Below are 19,966 nucleotides of genomic sequence, written 5' to 3' on the forward strand. Positions count from 1 at the left end.
GTCCTAAGATCTAGTCCCGCATCAGGCTCTCTGCTGGGCAGGGAGCCTGCTTCCTCCTCTCTCTCTCTCTGCCTGCCTCTCTACCTACTTGTGATTGCTCTTTGTCAAATAAATAAATAAAATCTTTAAAATAAAATAAAATGTCCGGGGAACATGGTATGTCTCTGAAGGAGCAGGAGGCTGGCTGAGGACAAAGCAAAAGCTGGCGCCTTGCACCCCCCCCATCCGCTCCCCTCCATATGTGTAGCATTCCTGAGGCACCCCTGACTGCCATAAAATGATAAATAGTTAACTTGCTGAGATCACAGTCCTGCAAGACAGGAGTCTCCCTTGGTTTGCAAATGCAGTGCAGAGGTCCAGGTTCGAACCTGCAATAAACGACCCTTGCTGCTTGGCTTTGACTCACGTCTCTGGTGGTCTTTTAAGGTGGGGGTAATATTCAGTTGGCATTTCATCTCTAACATTTTAAGAAACTGCCAAACAATCTTCCTCAGTGGGGGTCATCACTTCCACCCCCATCAGGGGTGTATGAGAATTCCGGTTGTTCCACATCTTCTTCAGCACTTGAATGGGAGAGTCCCCTTTTCTGAAGCCATTTTAATAGCTATAAAATAGTATCTCATGGTGGCTCTAACTTGCACTCCTAGATGTCTAATAATATTGAATACAGTGTCAAGTGCTTACTGGACATTCATATATCTTCGTTGGATTGTCCGTTTAAAACTTCGGCCAATCCAAAAAAATTGGGTTGTTTACTACTTCTTAGTGAGTTACAATTTTGAGCCAAATTAACACTGATTAGTATCAGGTTGTCTCTGTTCTAACCCTCACCTGGCCTTCTCCCAGGGGATCTAGAGTAAGCTCCAAACACCAGGGTCTGGCTCTTTACCATCTGTCTTGTCCCCCTGGCCCTTTGCTCAGTCTTTTCTTCCACTAAGGCTCCTGGCAACCCTCGGAACCCGACATAACCAGCCAGACACCTATTACCAAGAATCATCTCATTCAGGAGTCTCCGGACACACTGTTGACCCACACCCGGCAAATGAAGGTGATGCATCTTCCTAACACTGCTGTTGAATGAATAAATAAATGAATGAATGCCTCTTACCCAGCAGGAGGTGCCATCAAAGTCTTCTTTGAGAAAGTGACACTGTGGGATGATCCCAGAGTGAAGAGTTCATCAGATAAGGAGGTGGAGAAGAGCATTCTGGGTAGCAGGGTCAGCAGGCTCCAAAGCCCTGGAGTGAGGAGGGAGAGCAATTTGTTCAAGAAACTGTAAGAAGGCCTATGTGTGGGAGAGACAGGGAGCAGAGGACACCAAGAGATAACGTTTAATCTCCCCATTTCCCAAGGTTTGGGGGATAAGGGAAATGGAAGTGATCCTGATTGAGGATTTAAGTATCCTTCTGGCTGCCAAGAGAGGAAGCAGAGAGGCCTCTTAAAGACATGTTTCCAACAGTCCTGGGAGGGGACGGGAGTATTCTGGGGCCTTCTAGGGGTCTTGGTGATGGTGAGAAGTGAACAGAGACAAAGAAGGCTTTAGGAGGTGAAGAGGTACGGGCCTTGGTGATGGACTAGCGGTGAGGGTGAGGGAGAACAGGACAACCTCGGGTCTCAGATCTGGGGAGGGAAGGATGGCTGGCGGTGCCCTTCATTGGGGCCCAGGTGCCCTTGGGAGTCGCCGGGGTATGAATGGGAAGAGGGAGCAGAAGGCAGGCTGGGGCAGCCAGTAGAAGAGGCCGGGCTGGCCAAAGATGGGAGGGAGGCCAGGGGAGAAAGAGGGAGTGGGGTGGGGAGCTGACTGCTCCAGGAAAAGCGCAGGAGGACGAAAGGGTCTTGCCGTTTGGGCGCCTGGCTTCCTGGGGCCTGGACGTGAGCAAGGACACGGGCAGGAAACTAGACGACGCACGAGTGTACTCAAGCCTTCAGGGCAGGCAGGGAAGACTGGAAGCCCCGACGGGGCGTTCAGGGGACGCAAAAAGAAGGTCTCGGAGCTCCCGGCCACGGCTGTGCGGAGAGTGCGGGGGGGTGTGAGGGGGCCTCAGGCCAGCCCCACGGGCGCTCCCGCCCCGGGTGGGGGGGCGCCGGAGCAGCTGGGGCAACCTAGGTCAGAGGGGAGGAAGGCAGGAGGAGGAGGGCGAGCGGAAGAAGCTAGCTGGGCCGCGCGGAGCAGGAGACGGCTAAGGAGGGGAGGAGGGGACGAGGCAGGAGGGGAGGGGCGGGGCGGGGCGGTGGGGGATGCGCCCCCGCTCCTGGGTCTCGCCTTTTTCTCCTTCCGCACAGTCCGGGTTTCCGCTTCCCTCCCGGGCGCGGGGTGAAGGAGCGGGGCGCGCCTCGGTCCCTGCCGCCGCCGCCGCCGCCGCCGCCGCCGCCGCCATGTGGCCGCCAGACCAGGAGCCCGACCCGGACCCGGACCCGGCCTCGGCGCGCGCCGGCCGCTCTCCGCCCGGCGCGGCGATGCCGGGGCTCCGCGCCCTCCTGCCGGCGCGCGCCTTCCTCTGCTCGCTCAAAGGCCGCCTCCTGCTGGCCGAGTCGGTGAGTGCGGCGCGGGGCCCGGGCATGGAACCGCGGAGGCGTCGTCGGGACTCCCGGGCCCCGCCGAGCCCTCGGAAGCGCGGAAGACGGGCGGACCGGGCGGACCTGGGAGCACTTCCCGAGGCGTCGGGGGGCGCCGAAGCTCTCCACGCGGGAGGCAGAGACGAGGCGGAGCCCGAACCCAGGCCCTTCGGGCTCCCTAACCCAACGTTGGGGGCTGCTCGGGAAGCCTGAGGCCCGGGCCTGCCAAGGCGACGGGAGGGTCCCTGGAAACTCAGCCCGGCACTGTGTGACCTCGGGCACCTCCGCCCTCTCTGGGCCCCCGGAACGGGCTGCGGCCCCGCATCTTCTGGCATCCGTCATGGGCGCTCCGCTCCCCAAACTCTCCCGCCATTCTGGCTGCGCCCCGGGAGAAATCAGCCGGCTCGGTGTTTCGCGACGCCCGAGTCGGGGCCAGGGTGGGCTCTCCGCGCCCCTGCCTGCTTTCCTGGGCGCAGGGAAGGCCGGCCGGGCCTCGAGCTGCAGGGCGGAGGCCGGGGTGGACTCCGGCCAGCCAAGACGGGGAACAGCGGGAAGTGGGAAGGGGACCCCCGGGATTGGGTGAGGCCCGGGCCGCACAGTGCGGGGTGTGCAGGCCGACCCCTCCCCCCGGGTGCAGGGGGCGGGGGCGGGGGCCCAGCGGGGTGACTTCATCCCCCTCCTCTCCTCCCCTGCCCTGATCCAGCCGCCCCGCCCCCGCCAAGCTCCTTCCTCCTTCCCGCAACCCCCACCCGGGCCTGTCAGGCCTTTGTCTTGGGGACACTACGAGAACTCCCGCACCATCCGCGGGTGGGGCGGGGTCTTGGTGCTGGGCCGCTGTGCAGGGAAGGGAACGAAGTGGCCCGGCGCAGGGAAGGCGAGATAAGGAGCAGCTCTTGTTACTTAGATCCCCTGCAGTTTGGCTGTCCCTGTTATTCCCACTTTGCAGACAAGAAGGCTGAGGCCAGGACGTCTAGGGAATTTGACAGGACTTGAGGGTCAGGTGAGGGAAGGATGAGAGTGGGGATCAGAGGAAGGAGGCTTCTGCCCCAGACCTCTTCTTCCTACTGCTCAGGGCAGATGGCGGGAGGCCTTCCTGCCACTACTTCTACCCCTGGGGTCAGCCCAGAGGTCATCAGCCCACACTCCTCTCGTTGGCACCCCAGTCCCAGCCTGGAGGTGGATGGGAGCCACTTTTGCAGAGAAGCCTTAAATCCACAGGCCAGTGAGGGACACCAACCCCAACCCCCCTCCAGCCAGCCTCAGACGAGGCCCTTTTGTAGCTGGGTGTCAGGAATCCAGATCTAGGAGGTTGAAGAAGTAGGGGGAAGAACTGGTTAGAGTTGATCACAAAGGGAGCCACTCCGGTCAGTCTTGCCTCCCTCTGGTCACCCCTCGCTGCCTCCAGGCCCAAGGAAACGGGAGGCTGACGGACAGGAAAGGGGAGGAAGTAGCCACCAGGAATCAGGGAAAGAGGAAACAGGAATGAAGGGGAGCTTCCCAGAATCTGGCTTTGGGGGGTGGTGGACAGGAAGGGGAGGGAGATAAGAAGAGGACTTGAAGCAGGAGCTATGGACGGGGTGGGTCAGGGTCTCATGGCCTTGTTTTCCTGGGAGGCCCCTCTCTCTGCCTTAATTTCCCATCTGTCGGGTTGAACCCGGCTACTTCCCTGGCCCTGTTCAAGGCAGTTTTGGATGCCCTGGGGACTCCCTGGGATCTCTGCAGCTCATTTGTCTGAAGCAGCCACAGCGTTTCCTGTGGGGCATCTCAGTGTCCCTACAGGGCCCCCTGGGCTCCACTCCAAGCTACTCAGCCATGGACATGCGCAAATCCTGCCCAGCCATAGTGACAGAAATCAAAACAGATAAAGGCCAGCACCCATAGGGCAGGGTTCCTTAAGCCCTACAGGTGTGTGGTCAGCCAGCCCTGGGTTCAAATTCCGATGCCTTCTCATTGGCCCCATGATACTGAGCAACTCACTTCACCTGTCTGTCCCTCAGTCTTCTGATCTGTGAGGTGGGCTGTGGGCAGCACCCGTGTATGGATGGTTGTGAGGATGCCCAAGCCTCAGGCCCTGGCCAGGGAAACAGCGCCTCATATGGTCTGCAGAACTGGCCAGGGGGCCTCAGCATCTTCAGGCATCAGTTCCCACCCACAGCAGGTGGACAGGGCTGCGGAGAATGCTGATTCTTGTTCCTTAGTGCAGCATGCACTGAAGCGGCAGGGTCAACGCACCCCCCTCCCGGAGGTATTTTCTTCGTATGAACTGGCAAACAGAAAACCCAAAGAGTTAAATCATCAATGCCCATAGACCCACTGCGTAGACTGTACAGTTGTTAACCTGCTGCCGGCTTTGCTTTATCACGCATCTTCTCCTTCTGTCTGTCCACCAGTTAGGTTTTCATGCAGAATAAATTACCTGCATCAGTACATTTCAACTCTGAGCACTTCATCATGCATATCATTAAATTCAAGATTTGTGTATTGTTTTGGGAGTTGGGTGTCATTTGTTGAAGTGGTTCCTGCTTCATGAGCTGCCTCTGAGACTGCTTGGGTTTGATTTGCCCTGTTGTGCACCATCTAAGTTGGGTGGATTCTGCCATAGAGCCTGCTGGGGTGGGGGGGCTGGGTATGCAGCCGCAGAAGGCAGCCTCCTGGGGGGCTGGATACACATGGGAAGCTGGGACATCCTGACTGGGTCCTGAGAGGGCACAGGCACGGGAATCAGGGTGCAGACCTGTGCCCAGAGGCCTTAATGGCAGCAAGCATGTGGGCCAGGGCCCCATGATGGGGTTCTAATCCTGGCAGCTGCAGGACTGTGGGCAGGTCACCTCCCCTGCTGGAGGGACCTCTGGCCCTGGCTGCAGAGCCCAGGGCCAGGGGTTGTAAAAAAGGTTCTGATTTTTCCTCCCGTCCCCTCCAGGGTCTCTCATTCATCACCTTTGTGTGCTATGTGGCGTCCTCTGCATCCGCCTTCCTCGCAGCGCCACTGCTGGAGTTCCTGCTGGCCCTCTACTTCCTCTTTGCAGATGCGATGCAGCTGAATGACAAGTGGCAGGGCTTGTGCTGGCCCATGATGGTAAGGGCTGGGCCCAGGAGGAAGGGGCTGGCTGCATTTTGACCCTCATCCTTTCTTCAGTGCGCCAAAGGGGCTCTTTACAGTTGGTTGGAGCCCGGACTCCCCACTCAGCAGACACGTGACCCAGAGCAGGTTGTCTTACCTCTGGGAGGTCTCTGGAGGAGGCTGAGAACCCCAGCTGACATCCTGGCCACTGGCCACCAGGTGGCGCTGGTGCTCCCAGCCGGGCCGGCCGGAATGAGCCTCCGCCGCAGGAATTCAAGCCATTTCCACAAGAGCAGGACAGGTTAAATGAGGACTTGCGGGGTTCAGCCAGACCCCAGCCATCTGGCAGCTTGCCTGGTCACCCAGGAGGCCCCAAAGCCCCACCTCAAATTTTGCTGTTTGAGAAGGGACAGAAGGGCTGCGAGTGAACCCTGGTTCCTTGGCTTCATATCCAATGTGTTTCCTGATGGGCTGCACTCTGTGTCCCTATTTTAGGAACAGGTGAGCAGAAACCATGATAGGTAAAGGTATCTGCCACAAGTATGTGGCACAGCGAGGCCCAAGGCCAGATCTCCCCACTGGAGAGCCAGCAGGAAACAAGTGACCAGGTTTCCCACATCTTTCTCAACAAACAGGGAGATGTGCTTGTGGGCCCAGCCACAGGGCAAACTGCAGGCTGGCTCACGTCCTGTTGTCCACTGGGCAGGGCATGGCCAGCTGGACCCGGAACGGGGCAGCCCCGCTGCTGGAAGCCTCCAGGGGCACCTGGTCAGGGGCAGGAATGGGGGGAAGGGAGAACTAGGGAGTGCAAGGTGGGGCCAGGACAGGGCGGAGCCCCAGGGGTGCCAGACCTGCAGGGCCCACTGTCCCCTGGGAACAGTGGGTTCCAGCTGCGTTCCTGCCACCTGGTGCCCTTCTGAGCCCATGCCCCTGTCTGGGCTCCCAGCCCTGCTCCAGATCCCAAAGCTGTGCTCCACTCCTGGAGCCCAGGGCAGTGACCACGCCCACCTCTCCCCAGGACTTCCTGCGCTGTGTCACAGCCGCTCTCATCTACTTCGCCATTTCCATCACAGCTGTCGCCAAGTATTCGGACGGGGCTTCCAAAGCAGCTGGGGTGAGTAGCCACCCTAACCCTGTAGGGGGTTGCCCAGCAATGCCCCCTCAAGTTCACCCCACCTCTGATGGAGCCCCAGATGCCCCTTGGACGCTCAACGTCTGGGGCAGAGTCTATGCCCACAGGGGATCTCAGAGATTCCAAACTCCTCTTACTAGAGGCTTCATCTGCCCCAAGTTTTGAAGGCTGTTTGCCGAGCCAAGGTAACAGCTCATTTTGCTTCTTGTTGGTACCGGGAGGGGTGTGTTTGCTATCTGAGCTACGTATCCGAGCATATCGAGCAGGGCGGCAGCTTCTCTGCTTCTCCCGGGCTCTCGGACCCGGGACTCCCACCGGGCTCTCGGACCCGGGACTCCCAGCTTCTAATGATCGTTCCCATCCATCCTGTCCCCTGTCTCACAGGTGTTTGGCTTCTTTGCCACCATCGTGTTTGCAATCGACTTCTACCTGATCTTTAATGATGTGGCCAAATTCCTCAAACAAGGGGACTCAGCAGAAGAGAACACAGCCGATAAGGCAGAAGGTGGGTGGCCACCCTGTGGGTTTTCACCTGGGACCCTGGCTTCTCAACCCAGGACTGTTGCTGGGGACCCTGTTCTCCTTTAGGGATGCTTGACCAGTTTGAGGTTGGAGGAGCATTCCCTCTCTCCCAATATGGGCAGGACATGGGTTCCCAGCCTGGTTCTCCTGTTCCTTTATGGGATATGGATCATAAAGCAGGCTGGGCTGGCTCCCCGGGCCCTCGGGCTTTCCAGGAAAGGCATGCTGAGGGCAGGCCCGGCACCTCCTGCTGACAAGACCTTCCGTCGTGAGCCCCCAAGGCAGCCGGAGTGGCCACCTACCCTGAAACCCAGGCACCTGCCCAGTTTCACCAGCCCGTGGCTCAGGGGCCAGAGAACCAGGCTCTCATCGTTACCTGCAGCACCTGGGCAAGCTCAGGTTTATGAGCAGAAACCATCCTTTTGCTAAGAATGGATGAGGCCCATCTCCCATCCTGTATTTCAGCCACACCTAGGGTCACTGACCCTAGACATTTTCCTTAGGCCTTTGTGACCTACTCATTCCCTGCCCTGGGTGTTTCTAGACCACTAGCCCAGTAAGCAAGTAGGAAGTGACCGTGGACACATGTGTTTGAGTATTGTGGGCTTTGAGACTTGGAGATGGACGTATGATTTTTTTGATGTAAAATGATTCCTAGCTTATGTGTTAGAATACAGGAAGCCCACCAAATCAGACCAGTCTAACCCTCTGGACAGGGCCAAGGGAGTCAGGGTTTACAGAGGCTCTCGGAGCTCATCCGTGATCCGGCAACAGGGTGAGGACAGACTGGGGCTCCAAGAGACCGAGTTGGCCGGTGAAGGGGTGTCCCTCCCTGAAATTAGCAACCGGCACTGGGGCTGAGGCTGGAGGGTTAGCGACTTGGGTGCTTTTCCTTCCTGGAGTGGGGGTTCCAGAAGATTCTAGAGAGTACTCAGTATTGGACTTCAGGAACCCTTGACTCAAACTTTAGATAGGCCCTTAACGTCATAAAATGTGTCTGATTATCATATAAAATTAGGACTGGGGGCAAGGGGGACTCAAACTATAAGATGGCTAAAAAGCAACTTCCTGATTTTCTAGTATATTTTACTTTCTTGTGCCAGAAAAGAGCTGACCCCACCCTGCCCTGCTGACTTGCATGGTAGGGTTGAGTTTGGTGAGTTTTCAGGCTGAAGCCCCAGCCCACTCACAGCCCAGGGGAGACTGGAGAGGGCCTGGAGCAGGAGCATGTGGGCTCCCCGCTCCATGTGGCCACATCCTGGAGGTGACAGCAGCTGCCCCTGCAGCGTTGGGTCCCAGGCCCCAGGCCAGCCCTCCTGCTAAGCTGCCACCATCGACAGCACAGTCCACGCGGGAGGGGTCTGAGCCTGGGGCTCTAGCCAACAGCCAGAAACCCAGCCAGTCTCCCCAGAAACAGCTTCCAGGCCCCGCTGGCCTACAAACTCCTGCCAAGCATCCCCTTTGCTTTGCTTTCAGAAGAGAATTCCGACTCTGACTCTGACTGAAGCCCTGCCCCGCCCCAACGACCGGAGCCCCCCAGGCTCCTACAGTCGTGCCTTCCGGCTGGGCGCAGTCAAGACACCACATGCGCTGGGAGAGAGGCGGTGACTTCTCCAGCAGCAGTGGGAGCTTCTGACAGAGCCGGCCTCCTCACGCCCCGAGGTGACACGCCCAAGCCCGGCCTACCCAACAGCACCCCTTGGCTGAGCAGCATCTAATAACCACTGCACACACGGGGGCATCGTCAATAGTCTGCCATGCCTCCTCATTTCTGCCCCACAGACCTTTAGCTTTGTACACTCTCTGCCAACAATAAGCACAAGGGGACAGAGCTGATGGAGCCCTGTTACCTCTGTCCCCTGCAGCGGGGAGGGGGGGTAAAAGTAGGACCAAAGCCACCACAGGGCCAACCTGCTAGGCCCCCGGGATTTTTGTCTGCATTTGGTGTCCCACTCAGCCAGGCACTTTGTTGAGAATGATCCTTGCAAGATCTTCTGTTCCAGGAGCACCAGTTCCCTCTTCATTTTTGAAGCAGGAAGAAAACCGACCTTTGCTCTCCTCTAGGAGCGAGCAGGTCACAGTGCCCAGAACAGGCACCTCACACCCTGGGGGGCCACGTCTTCTCTGGGGGACCTGACAGCTGTAGATCAGCTTACCAGGTCCAAAAGATCCAGATACCTAACCATGAAATAACTGATGGTTTCTGGGGGGCTGGGCAGGCCCAGCCAAACCCTCTTTTCCGGGGGCCCGCCAGCCGGCGAGGGGCTCTCGGGCACTCAGGATGATAGTCTCTCGACACCAGAGCAGGTCTCCTGACTGCCTTTCGAGAGGTGAGATGTGCCTTCTGCGTTCACCTGAGTATACGTCCTGTGTATGTTCAATGGGATTTTGTAACTTTATGTAATTTTTTTTTCTTTTTTTTACACAAAAGTAGCTTTTTAAATGGCATTTCCTCTGACCCAAGAGGCCTGATGAATGAATGAATGAGCCAGATGTGGACCCATGTCTTGGGCATTTGTAACCTTTGTTCTTCTCTTGCATGTGAAAAAAGCCATAATGGATTAAACCAGACTGACTCCATGCTTGGAGTGTATGCGTTTGAAAACAACTCACACCACCCAGGGCAGTGCAGTCCAGTGTCCTGTTCAGCACAGATGGCTCCTGTCGATGGTGAGTCCGACAGCTCCAGGGCTCAGCTCTTGCTCCACAGCTCACACCGCCGACGCCTCTGACGCATGTGCTCTCCCTCACTCCTCACACAGTCCTGGTTCTCAGTGCAGGAAACCGAAAGAAGGTTCTGGAGCTTGCCTTGGTCCCCGGAGCCCCTTTGAAGGGGCCCAGGGCCCTCTCACTTAGTGTCAGGGTTAACGATCAACCGTGCCTCTGAGGCAGCCACAACCTGGGGCTCTCGTGGTTTGGAATCTGGTTGCACAAGGGACCTCAGAGTTGGAGCCTGGGAGGACGCTGGGTCAGCATCTGGCCTAGGCCTTCTGCTCCAGCTTTCGCACACGTTCAAAACCCTGTCTGAGAGCTGGCGTGCAGATGCTGAGAGGAGCGTATGGCGGGAATTTCTGCCCCACCGTGCCTGTGCAGGTAAGCCAGCCTTGCTGCCTGTCGACACCCACACCATGGCCCCTCTCGTGGATGCGGACTGTGTTCTGCCTCCATCTCCGAGGCCTGTTTCAGAAACTGGGTCCACAGCCTTGGAAGGTACAGAGGGGAAGTGAGAGCAAGGACAGAGACAGTGCCACTTTTATGTGTCCATTTATTAAACAAGTACTCCTTCATGACAATTTAATACAATATTTATTAGCGATTAGTGTTGAGAAAATTATTTTCCTCTACATACAAAAATACAGATTTGAACACTATGAAAACAATCAGGACAAGTACCATGAAAAATAGGTCCTTCAAAAGAAATAAAGGGGCAAAATTGAGGGCAATGTGAGGCTCTGTCTGCTGTCAGGGACAAACCGCCAGGAGCAAAGGCTTTGGGGCGCCAAAACCACTCCAAATGGATAGTGTCAAACCCACAAGCTAGAGTCTGAGAAGCCAGGAGACCCACCAACAGCATAAACCATCCTGTGCCACATGGGCATCACCTCAGAATGCCCACAGCTGTGTCCAACTAGCAAAGGAAATAGTCTTTTTTAAGAAGCAAAATGTAAAATGTTAAATTAACATTGCCCCCCAAAGTGCCACTGGGCCAAGTACCAATGAATAATCAGAGTTATTAGCCATCTGACTTGACGTCCTTTGTTAAAATAATTACATATTCTGACCCTTCAAAGGGACAAAAGAGAAGCTATAATCTTACGTTTCCATAAATCCACTCCTTCATGTTGCAGCGGCTCAGCTAGTTTACTCAAGAATTTTCTTGACCAGACAGAACCCACATCCTACTGGGGTGGGAAAGCCAAAGGAGCAGGTAGAGTGTAGCAAGTCTCGATTTCATGAAGCTCCTCGCAGCAGGACATCTATTTTGTCCAGGCAGAAAATCAGAAAGGGCCACGGAGCCCACCCCGCACATCCGTAAACCAATGTGAGGTCCGAGAAGGCCAGCCAGTGGAGGCCGCGCGGGCAGAGGGAAGCCAGCAGCCTGGCAGGAGCACTGGCCCGAGCCGGTCCTGGAAGACATCAGGCCGGAGAAGGCCCTCAGCCTCACCAGCCCCCAACAATGGGGCTCTTCGCTGTTTTGGACCCAAAGAAGGGGGAGTCAGCACCACGTGTGTCTATCCTTTTTTATGAAACCACTTTCTCCTTTCTGCTTGAGGTGAGCAGTGGCTCTCTAACTGACCAAGTGGTTTAAAAATGCCAGATGCAGTTATACTGATTAATAATCATTTCACAGAAATATACTCTTACTCTCAGACTGTTGAAATAAGCAGAAACAAGTTGCTGGGGAGAGAAAGCAGCAGAGAGGAGACAGGAATAGCCAAGGTGGGTTGTTATTGTTTTTTTTCTTTTTTAAAATACGTAACGAAGTTTAAAGGGATAATGGCCAAACCTCAAAACCATCATTGCTAAAAGCAATATTAAAAGGACACAATCTAAAATCATGCTACAAAAATAGTGTCATCTGGTTTAACTAAATGTACATCTTTTTTTTCAATTCCATGATTGACAAGTGTTTATGTGACTGACACACGGAAGGCACCGAAGGTGAAGAGATTATTATTTGTCTTAAAATATACAAAGACAGAATTACCTACGTTGTGGGGAGGGGGGAAACACATACAGTCATACCTGTAATAAATAGTTAAGTGTTTCTGCCACGGGTTCCTGAACCCCTACAAACTTCAACATATACAAATAGTTTCGATCCCTACATTCGCTTCGAGGGAACATCAAAATCAAGTTATTAAAAGCACTGGTTTTATCCACATATGTCAGTTTCATCAGGAGGCAGGGATGGAAAACTCATTTTGGGTTACAGAGTGGAAGCGCTGGAAGTAGGCAGCCCCCATGTGGGTCTGGACCGGCCTGGGGGTCCATGCAGGCCTCCTGCCCTCGTCCTCTCCCTGGGAGCCGGCCCTCCCCCAGCTTTGAGTCCGCCAGTTCTCCAAGCCCTGATGATCTGCCTTCCTCCATTCTCTAGAGAATTCAAAACTTGCAAACCTATTCTGGAAAGGCAGGAAAGCAAAATGGCCCACAGAGGAGGACAACCATCCGTTAGACCTGGCCCTGCCTGGCCTGGGTACCCGCCCCCCCCCCCTGCCCCACCATGTCCTCACTTCCTGGTTAAACAAGATGCTTCCCACCAGTGTTTGGCATCCTCCTCCAGAGACGACTCAGATTTGACCCGTTCGGACTATTACCAAGTCCCATACAAACCAGCCCCTGAATCTACCTGTCACACCTCCACTCACTCCTCAGAGGCACAATTCAGTAAAGAAACTTTGGGCCGAGCCCTAATCCCATCAACAGAGCTTGCTCAGGTCCTCTGAGACAAGTTCATTAGAAACAGAAAAGTTCTGAGAGCTCCCTACCAGCCGGGCTTTTAACCCCTTAATGAAGGCTCTCTGCTCTCTGGCCTTTGTGTACAATGCATCCCAAAGAAAACAGGCCACTCCCAGGAGTCTAATAAGCAAGTCACCAAATTAATGTCCTGGCATAAAAATGTAGACAAAAAAACTAACCCTATAAAAATGATGCACTATTAAAGGATCCATAATCTAAGTTTTACTTTAGGCAAGTTGCCACTGATTCAAGCCCAGTGGGCTTATAGGTAACTTCTTTCTGTACTGTTGATTGATAAGAAAAACTGGAAGGGGGGGGAATCCCCAAGGTTGGGAAATGACATCCAAGTGGAATAAAAATGTAATCTAGACCAAAGAAGGGAAAATACATCAGGACCCATTGCTCTGTTTCACGCCCAGGAGTGTATAAATGCCACTTACAGGTGTAAGGAAAAGTCAACCGGAACATTCATTTTCAGAAGGAAATTCCCGATCGAACAGGTATTGAGGGTGTTTTCTGTCAGAGATGGTTTCTAAAGAAAAGCAAGGGACAGGGTCAAATATTTCAAACTGCCTTCTCAACCAGACAGTTCTTAAGATCTCAGTAATACCTGCTGAGGAGAGAGGAAACACAAGATTTTATGAAGAGCCAGGAAGATTTCCAAAGCTCAAGGCGGGCAGCGTCAGCGCTGCGTTCCCTCTAGGCCCGCACACCGAAATCTGAGGCACCCCGTCCAGACTCGAGAGACGCCCAGAGCCCATGTAGAGCGCCAAGGCGGGCCGGTCCCCACATCCAGCTCTCCCTCTCAGGCGGATTCCAAACACAAGACCTCATTTTTTCCAAAGCAAGAGGATAGGAAGGTAGGTCGCCAAGTACATTTTTTCCAAATGGCCCAGGTCAGTCACCACATGTGGTGTGAGGAAGGATCCCCAGTACACAGCGGCATGTGCTGAGCCCCTCCCTCCCTCCCACTGCCCGAACTGGCCCCGCCCCCTGCTCCCACCTCTCCAGGCCTTTGCCTAGCTGGTCCTCAGAGTGGGTGCTTGCTGATAAGGTAAGAAACACTCAAAGACAGAACTCCTGGGTTCTGTAAAGTTCACTAGGAACTAAAAAAGCGTCTGGGACCTCACAAGCTCATGGCAATCCCTGGGGCAAGAAGCAACTTTTTATTTTGCTGGAGAGAATCAAGCGGCAAAAGCCTTAAGTCTAGAAAGTGTTTTTTGTTTTGTTTTGTTTTGCTTTTTGCTACCTGTTTAATGTCATTATTTTCCTATAAACAAGATAGGGAAAAAACATCAGGTGGCAGCAAATGACTTCATGGTTGCTTGGTTTTGAACACGGAGGCACGATGGGGACCACTTAAACCATCACTGACTCCCAGAATCACTGAACTGGCCACACACTGCCTCCACACGCTATTCATCTTTAGGGAAGATCTTGCATAGCCAGAGATTAGAACCCGCTCCACCTCTTAAACACATGCAGGGGTGAGGAATTTCTTCCCAAAGAACACACGAGTGTCTACAGGAGAAGGACCACACACAGGATACGACACACGGAGGCATTATTTCAGGCTTACTGGCTGCAAGCGAGAATTCACATATGTGCACAAAGGAGTTGGTGCTTCCTCTCCCCAGGAGACTGCCTATGGCTTAACTGAAGACCAAATCACTAAGAAAGCATCAAAGAAAGACTGATGAAACTGCAAATTTTAAAAGAGTAGACATGTTTTCAGTGGAGTCAAAAGCTCTCACCAGAAGCATCCAACACATCAGACTTACCACCTCTACCCACAGGCAAGAGCATCCTTGCCAGGGGACTGTCGCAGTGCCCCGAGGGCTGGGGGTGGGCTCTGCCTCCAGGAGCTGAACCCTCAGAGCCATACTGGGTCCCCACTGGCTTCCGTGTGGCTGGGCCAGACTCTGCCCATAAGGGCACTTCAGCTCTGCTTGCCGAGAGAGCAAGGTGTTGGGGCTGGACAGGCTATGCCATCCCTGCCTTTTGGTAGGCAAAGGTCATCCCTCTTGGACAAGTGTTGCTGCACAAAGTAAAAATCGAAAATAAAATACTTTGTATCAAACTTCTGTGAGAGTGTAATCCGTAGGCCTTTGTCCTTTCCTGGCTTTCTATGAGGCCAATGAGGGTCTTTAAGCCTCCATGACTGTAATCCTTCTGTTTGTAAGGGAAAGACCTCTCTCTCCATATCTTCAGCACTGAAAAAAGACACAGGAGAAGCGGAGGAAAAAAATACCACATCAACTGAATCAGTGCCAAGACCAACCTTCCCTGAAGACGTCAGTGTCTGCGTCCTTCCAAAACCCCCAGAAGTTCCCCGAGATGCTTGCGGGTTTCAATCACACAGTCTCCAGGAACAAATTCCAACTTATACAGCAACTGCAGTTCCCATCAAGTCTGGCTCCCACTCTGAAAGCCAGCATCATCCTACCAGAAAGCTGAGAAACATGAAGATTGCCTTAGCCTTAAAATCCCCCAAACCAAATCAATGTGGTCCATATTGGAACTATTAAATGCACAAATAGGCTTCCTTCAATTTGGAGGAAAGGGGGGGGAAAAAAAAGGGCCTGTTAAGCCCCCCTACATCTTGACTATCTTGTTTGTACACAGAGGCAGCACAAGGAAAATGCAGGCAGCGTCACACCTGCCCTAGACAGCCGAATTCCCTCCACCAGTGCTCACTGCCACACTGCCCGGCGCGACCATCTGTGTCACCACGTCACCCAGGTTTGTGAGCTAGAGAGTGGGCCTGGCCGCTGCTGGGTTTGCTGGGAGCTAATTAAATATAAAGCAATGTATTTACAAAAAGTATGGGGGGACCTCATGGCACAAAAGATATTAAATAGTTATAGGGACATAAATAATTCTGAAGATTCTAACACTACGATGCAAACTGACTCTAAGCCCCTCTGTGGCACAAGATGCCATCACTTGTTATCACCTGTAAGCCTTTACAGTTTTGATGGACTTCAGAACCATTTCTTGCAGCTTTCAACACATCCTCAGGAGATCAACAGGCCCTTTTTCACCAGACGATAAACCGGTTTTATTGTAGTGACTTGGGAAAACTTGGGCAGCAAACCTGCCTGAGTGGTATTCTTTCCACCCCCCCATCTCACTTCAAAGGCGGCTTTTTAGTGAGGCCAAGTAACATGATTCCCAGCAGATTGCTGATAAAGCTCAGGGTGGTCTTTCCAAGTGGGCCCCGCTGAATGCAGGGCTGAGTCGTTGCCAGCCTGTGTCTAACTGGAACTCTCAGAGGGAGATAAGCCCATTTCTGACAACGCAGACACACTCAACAAATGCAGAATAATACACAAAAGGAGCAGATAAAATCCAGATGTCCTAATCTCCTCCAAAGTCACTACATCTACTAAGTTCAAGGTCTACGACTCCTGACTGGTGCTGCCTCACAACACACACAGGGGCTGGGGGCTCCATCCCACCTGCGTGGAAGCAGGGGTCTGCATAGGACACAGACAAGGAGCTTACACATGTGACCCAGGCCACTGCCCCAGAAAGGAAACACAGCAGAATTCCAATCGTACTGGATGGCCTGTCCACGGGGCTAACCCCTTGCCCCCACCCTTCAATAACTGCAGGCTGAGCAGTGGGACCGGCACTGGGAAATCAGAGGCATGGGCAGGGCTGGACGCTTTCTCACCTACGCTGTGTCCCCCCCACCGCCCGACACACTCACGTCCGCTCCCCCCTTACACGGTGCCCGGCCACCACTGCCATCGTCCACCACTCCGCGAGGTCGGCCCAGGGGCTCTCCCGGGGCTGCACACTTGTCCCCACAGCGGGACAGGTCTCCTCTCCGGGGATGGCCGAACGCAGAATAAGTAGAGTGAGAAGAAGGTCTGTAAACATTAACAGTTCAGAGAGGGGAAACCAACAAGGTCAAACAATTTTTCCGTGAACAATAGTTAGTCTCCAACAGGAAGAATACGAAGGACAGAAGACACGACACTACAGCATCAGAGGGGCTCAGTGAACACACTCACTGCATAACCTTCACTTTCTCAAGAATCCGTTCAAAATCTGACGTCACCACAATTCTTCCCAACAACTTCCCAGATCAGTGTTCATAGTTAGGACCCTGAGGCACGAGAGCGACAACCTGTGCCTCCCAAAACATCAGTGAAACCATGTGTCGTGGTGGAAATTCAAGTATTTTCAAATCCTAGACAAACCTACTCAGAATCACTTTCCAACTGTCCTCAGGCATTCAAAAATTAGCACACGTCCCTAAAACAGAGATGTGTCCCCACCCGTGGTCCATGAAGCCAGCTAATGGGCAAGCATTCTGGCTGGTGGAATGGACTGTACTTTTTTGTGTGACTTTTACCTGAGAAGGTCAAACGGCAGGAAGTCTGCAATTCGGCCTCCAAGTAACAAGGGTGGATAGGAAACTGGGAAACAGGATGGTCCCATATGCCTGGAGGAGATCGTGGGATTCGGGGAGGTGACGCATGGGAGGAGCAGCGGAGTGAGTTCTCTGCAGGGCAGGGAAAGTTTTCTGAAGGGCGACCTTCCCGCATGGCAGCAGGCCTGCCGGGCTGTGCCAGGAGGACAGCAGCTCTTCCCATCCCCATAGAGTCCAGACCCTGCAAACAGCTCCAGCAGCACACGCGGGGCCAAACCCTTGGTGTCTCCACGGCCCAGGGACGGAAGACGAGGAGCAGGGGAGGGGTCCGGGGGGAGGACTACACGCTGCCCGGGGGCCCGCGGGGCGCCTGGCCAGCAACTACTGCTGGCTCTTCAACCCTGCACCTTCAGTCCTTGATTCTTTTTTACCCCTCTTAGCAGCTCCCATTAATCCAAAGTCTTGACTTGTCACAAAAACCTAAGACAGGGTGGCTCAGCGTCAGATGTGAAGCCTGTACTCGGGGACAGTGAGGACCTAGAGGAGACACAGCAGCCAGTGAGGCTGGCGGCTCCGACAGCTACTGAATGCTGGAGAAGCCGCCCCTGCCCCCGTCTCAGCAGCTGCGGCTGGGGTCCCGCCTCACAGACCCGCCAACAGGGCCACTCTCCGAAAACCCTTTCCCGTAATGAACTTTTTACCAAGAGGACAAAATTCAGCTTAATCACAGGAAAATCTGACACGACGAGGAAAAGAAAACTTGGTTGGAAGGGTGGGCATGAGGATGAGAGGGAGGAGGGCCCCTGGGGCTCATGTATCCAGGCGCTGAATCTCAGGGCGACCGTCCACGTCTCTGGACTCCGTGCGGGCCCGGATGTAGTCACTGGCGCTCTGCTGGTGGACACTGACTCTCCATTTCTGCACCGCCAGGAACGTGTTCACTGCATACACGGCAGTTGCCAAGAAGCCAAATATCTACAAAACACAGGCACGGTTAGTCCTCGGACCATTAGCCGTTGACGGGGTGTCTGGGCAGGACCGGCCCCGAGCAGCTCTTGTTGACCTGAGCCGTCCCCACAATGCCCAGACCCACTGTTATCTGGCTGTCAGACTACGGCCAAGAGTGTAGTTAATCATGATGCCCAGAAAGTCCTGCCTGACCAGAAGACAGACAGCCTGAGGTTTTCTCTTGAAGTATTTTGGATCTACGAAACACACACACACACACACACACACACACAAACACACACACACACTTCACAGAAGTGCCTCTTTTTCGTGGCCACTGGTCTTGGGTAAGAAAATACAATGTAGCCAAAATACCAAATAGAGAGAAAATGAGTGTCAAGCCACAACGCCTGACGTCCCAAACTGTGGCCCCCAAGCCTCTGCCTGCTGCCCAGATGCCTTCCCCTGGACAGCCCCAGGTGGGCAGCTCCTAGGTGAGCAGCAGCAGAATTTTAATGATTTGCTAATGACGGGTCAACCTATCGAGTGACACCTAGGTGAACAGCTTGTTCCGTGTTTTTTTACAAACCTTTTAAACTCCCCTTCACATCACAAAAGTGCTGCCTGCTCATTATAAATACAGAACAACACAGAAATGCAAAGCACAGAGAATCAAAGTCTTAACATGATCTGCTTCCTACCCTGCCTGCAAAGGCATTCTACCTTGAAGAGAAAAAAAAAAAAAAATGTCATCTGGCTGCTAAATGACATCAGGACTGCCCTCTCCTTCATTAAGAGCCCCACACTGACAGATCAGGCTCTTAAAAGCAACAACACTAACAAGACATCCAGGGCTCTGTTGCAAACAGACGAAATGAGTGATTCTCAAACTTGAGTGTGTACCTGAAGCACCTGGAAGGCTTGTTAAAATGTATTTCTGGTTCAAGGGCTCCAGGATAGCACAGTCGGCTGAAGGTATGATTCTCAGTTCTTAGCTCAGGCCATGATCTCAGGGTCGTGAGATCGAGCCCCGCGTCAGGCTCCATCTGTGTTCAGTGAAGAGTCTGCTTGGGACTCTTGCTCCCTCTCCCTCTGCCCCTTCCCACCATACTCTCTCTCTCAAAGAGATAAATAAATCTTTAAAGTTGGGGGGTACATTTCTGATTCAGTAGCTCTGGGGGAGCCTTCTTCTTTTCTTCTTCTTCTTCTTCTTCTTTTTTTTTTTAAAGATCTTATTTATTTATTTGACACAGAGAGATCACAAGTAGGCAGAGAGGCAGGCAGAGAAAGAGGAAGAGAAGCAGGCTCCCCACCAAGCAGAGAGCCTGATGCAGGGCTCGATCCTAGGACCCTGGGATCATGACCTGAGCCAAAAGCAGAGGCTTTAACCCACTGAGCCACCCAGGTGCCCCAGGAATGGCCTTTCTAAAAAGTTCCTTGGTGATGCAGAGGCTGCTGTTCTGGGAACCATACTTTGAGAACCACAGCACTAAAGGAACTAGGACCTCCATTGTCCCAGTAACATCATCATTAGCAAAGAAAAAGCCCAAGAAGAACAAGCAGGACACATCCTAGGGGACAGAGGAGAGCCAGTCATAGCATGTACGAATCGGCCTGTGTTTTCACCAGCCGAGTGCACTTACCACAGCAGCAATTTCTGCCCCGGTTTGGTGATTTAAAGCAGCCAGTACGGTCGAAGCGATAAAGAAAAAGAAAGTGCTGAGTCCAGTGTTGACCAAATCCTAAAGAAAAAATAAAGTCACTTGAAAAGAATTTTTTCATGCTTTTCCCTGAAAGCAATGCAAAGATTTTCAAAATAAGAAGCACAACATCCAGCCTCTCTGATGGTTCCGCAGTTTAGTCCTGAAGGCCCAGGGGTGCTGGGCCCATGGAGGGAGGCAGA

General features: G+C 53.6%; 2 protein-coding genes across 2 annotated transcripts in view; one reads left to right on the forward strand and one right to left on the reverse strand.

Moving 5' to 3' along the window:
• The first annotated feature begins 2,376 nt into the window (after positions 1-2,376).
• On the forward strand, positions 2,377-9,851 carry CMTM3 (CKLF like MARVEL transmembrane domain containing 3). The gene is made up of 5 exons (XM_004744312.3): positions 2,377-2,535; positions 5,477-5,632; positions 6,636-6,731; positions 7,134-7,254; positions 8,748-9,851. The coding sequence occupies exons 1-5, from the start codon at positions 2,377-2,379 to the stop codon at positions 8,774-8,776; spliced, it is 561 nt and encodes a 186-aa protein (XP_004744369.2). The 3' UTR covers positions 8,777-9,851.
• A 668-nt stretch (positions 9,852-10,519) lies between these two features.
• Positions 10,520-19,966, reverse strand: part of CMTM4 (CKLF like MARVEL transmembrane domain containing 4) — a 73,341-nt gene continuing 63,894 nt past the window's right edge. The window contains exons 3-4 of the mRNA XM_004744585.3: positions 19,707-19,805; positions 10,520-18,090 (exon numbers count right to left, since the gene is read on the reverse strand). Of these exons, the coding sequence (XP_004744642.3) occupies positions 17,926-18,090; positions 19,707-19,805 (264 nt within the window). The 3' untranslated portion in view covers positions 10,520-17,925. The remainder of the gene's footprint in view (positions 18,091-19,706; positions 19,806-19,966) is intronic.

This window comes from Mustela putorius, unplaced genomic scaffold (genome assembly GCF_011764305.1).
Source record: "Mustela putorius furo isolate JIRA1106 unplaced genomic scaffold, ASM1176430v1.1 tig00000174_pilon_pilon_pilon, whole genome shotgun sequence".
Classification (NCBI taxonomy): Eukaryota; Metazoa; Chordata; class Mammalia; order Carnivora; family Mustelidae; genus Mustela; species Mustela putorius.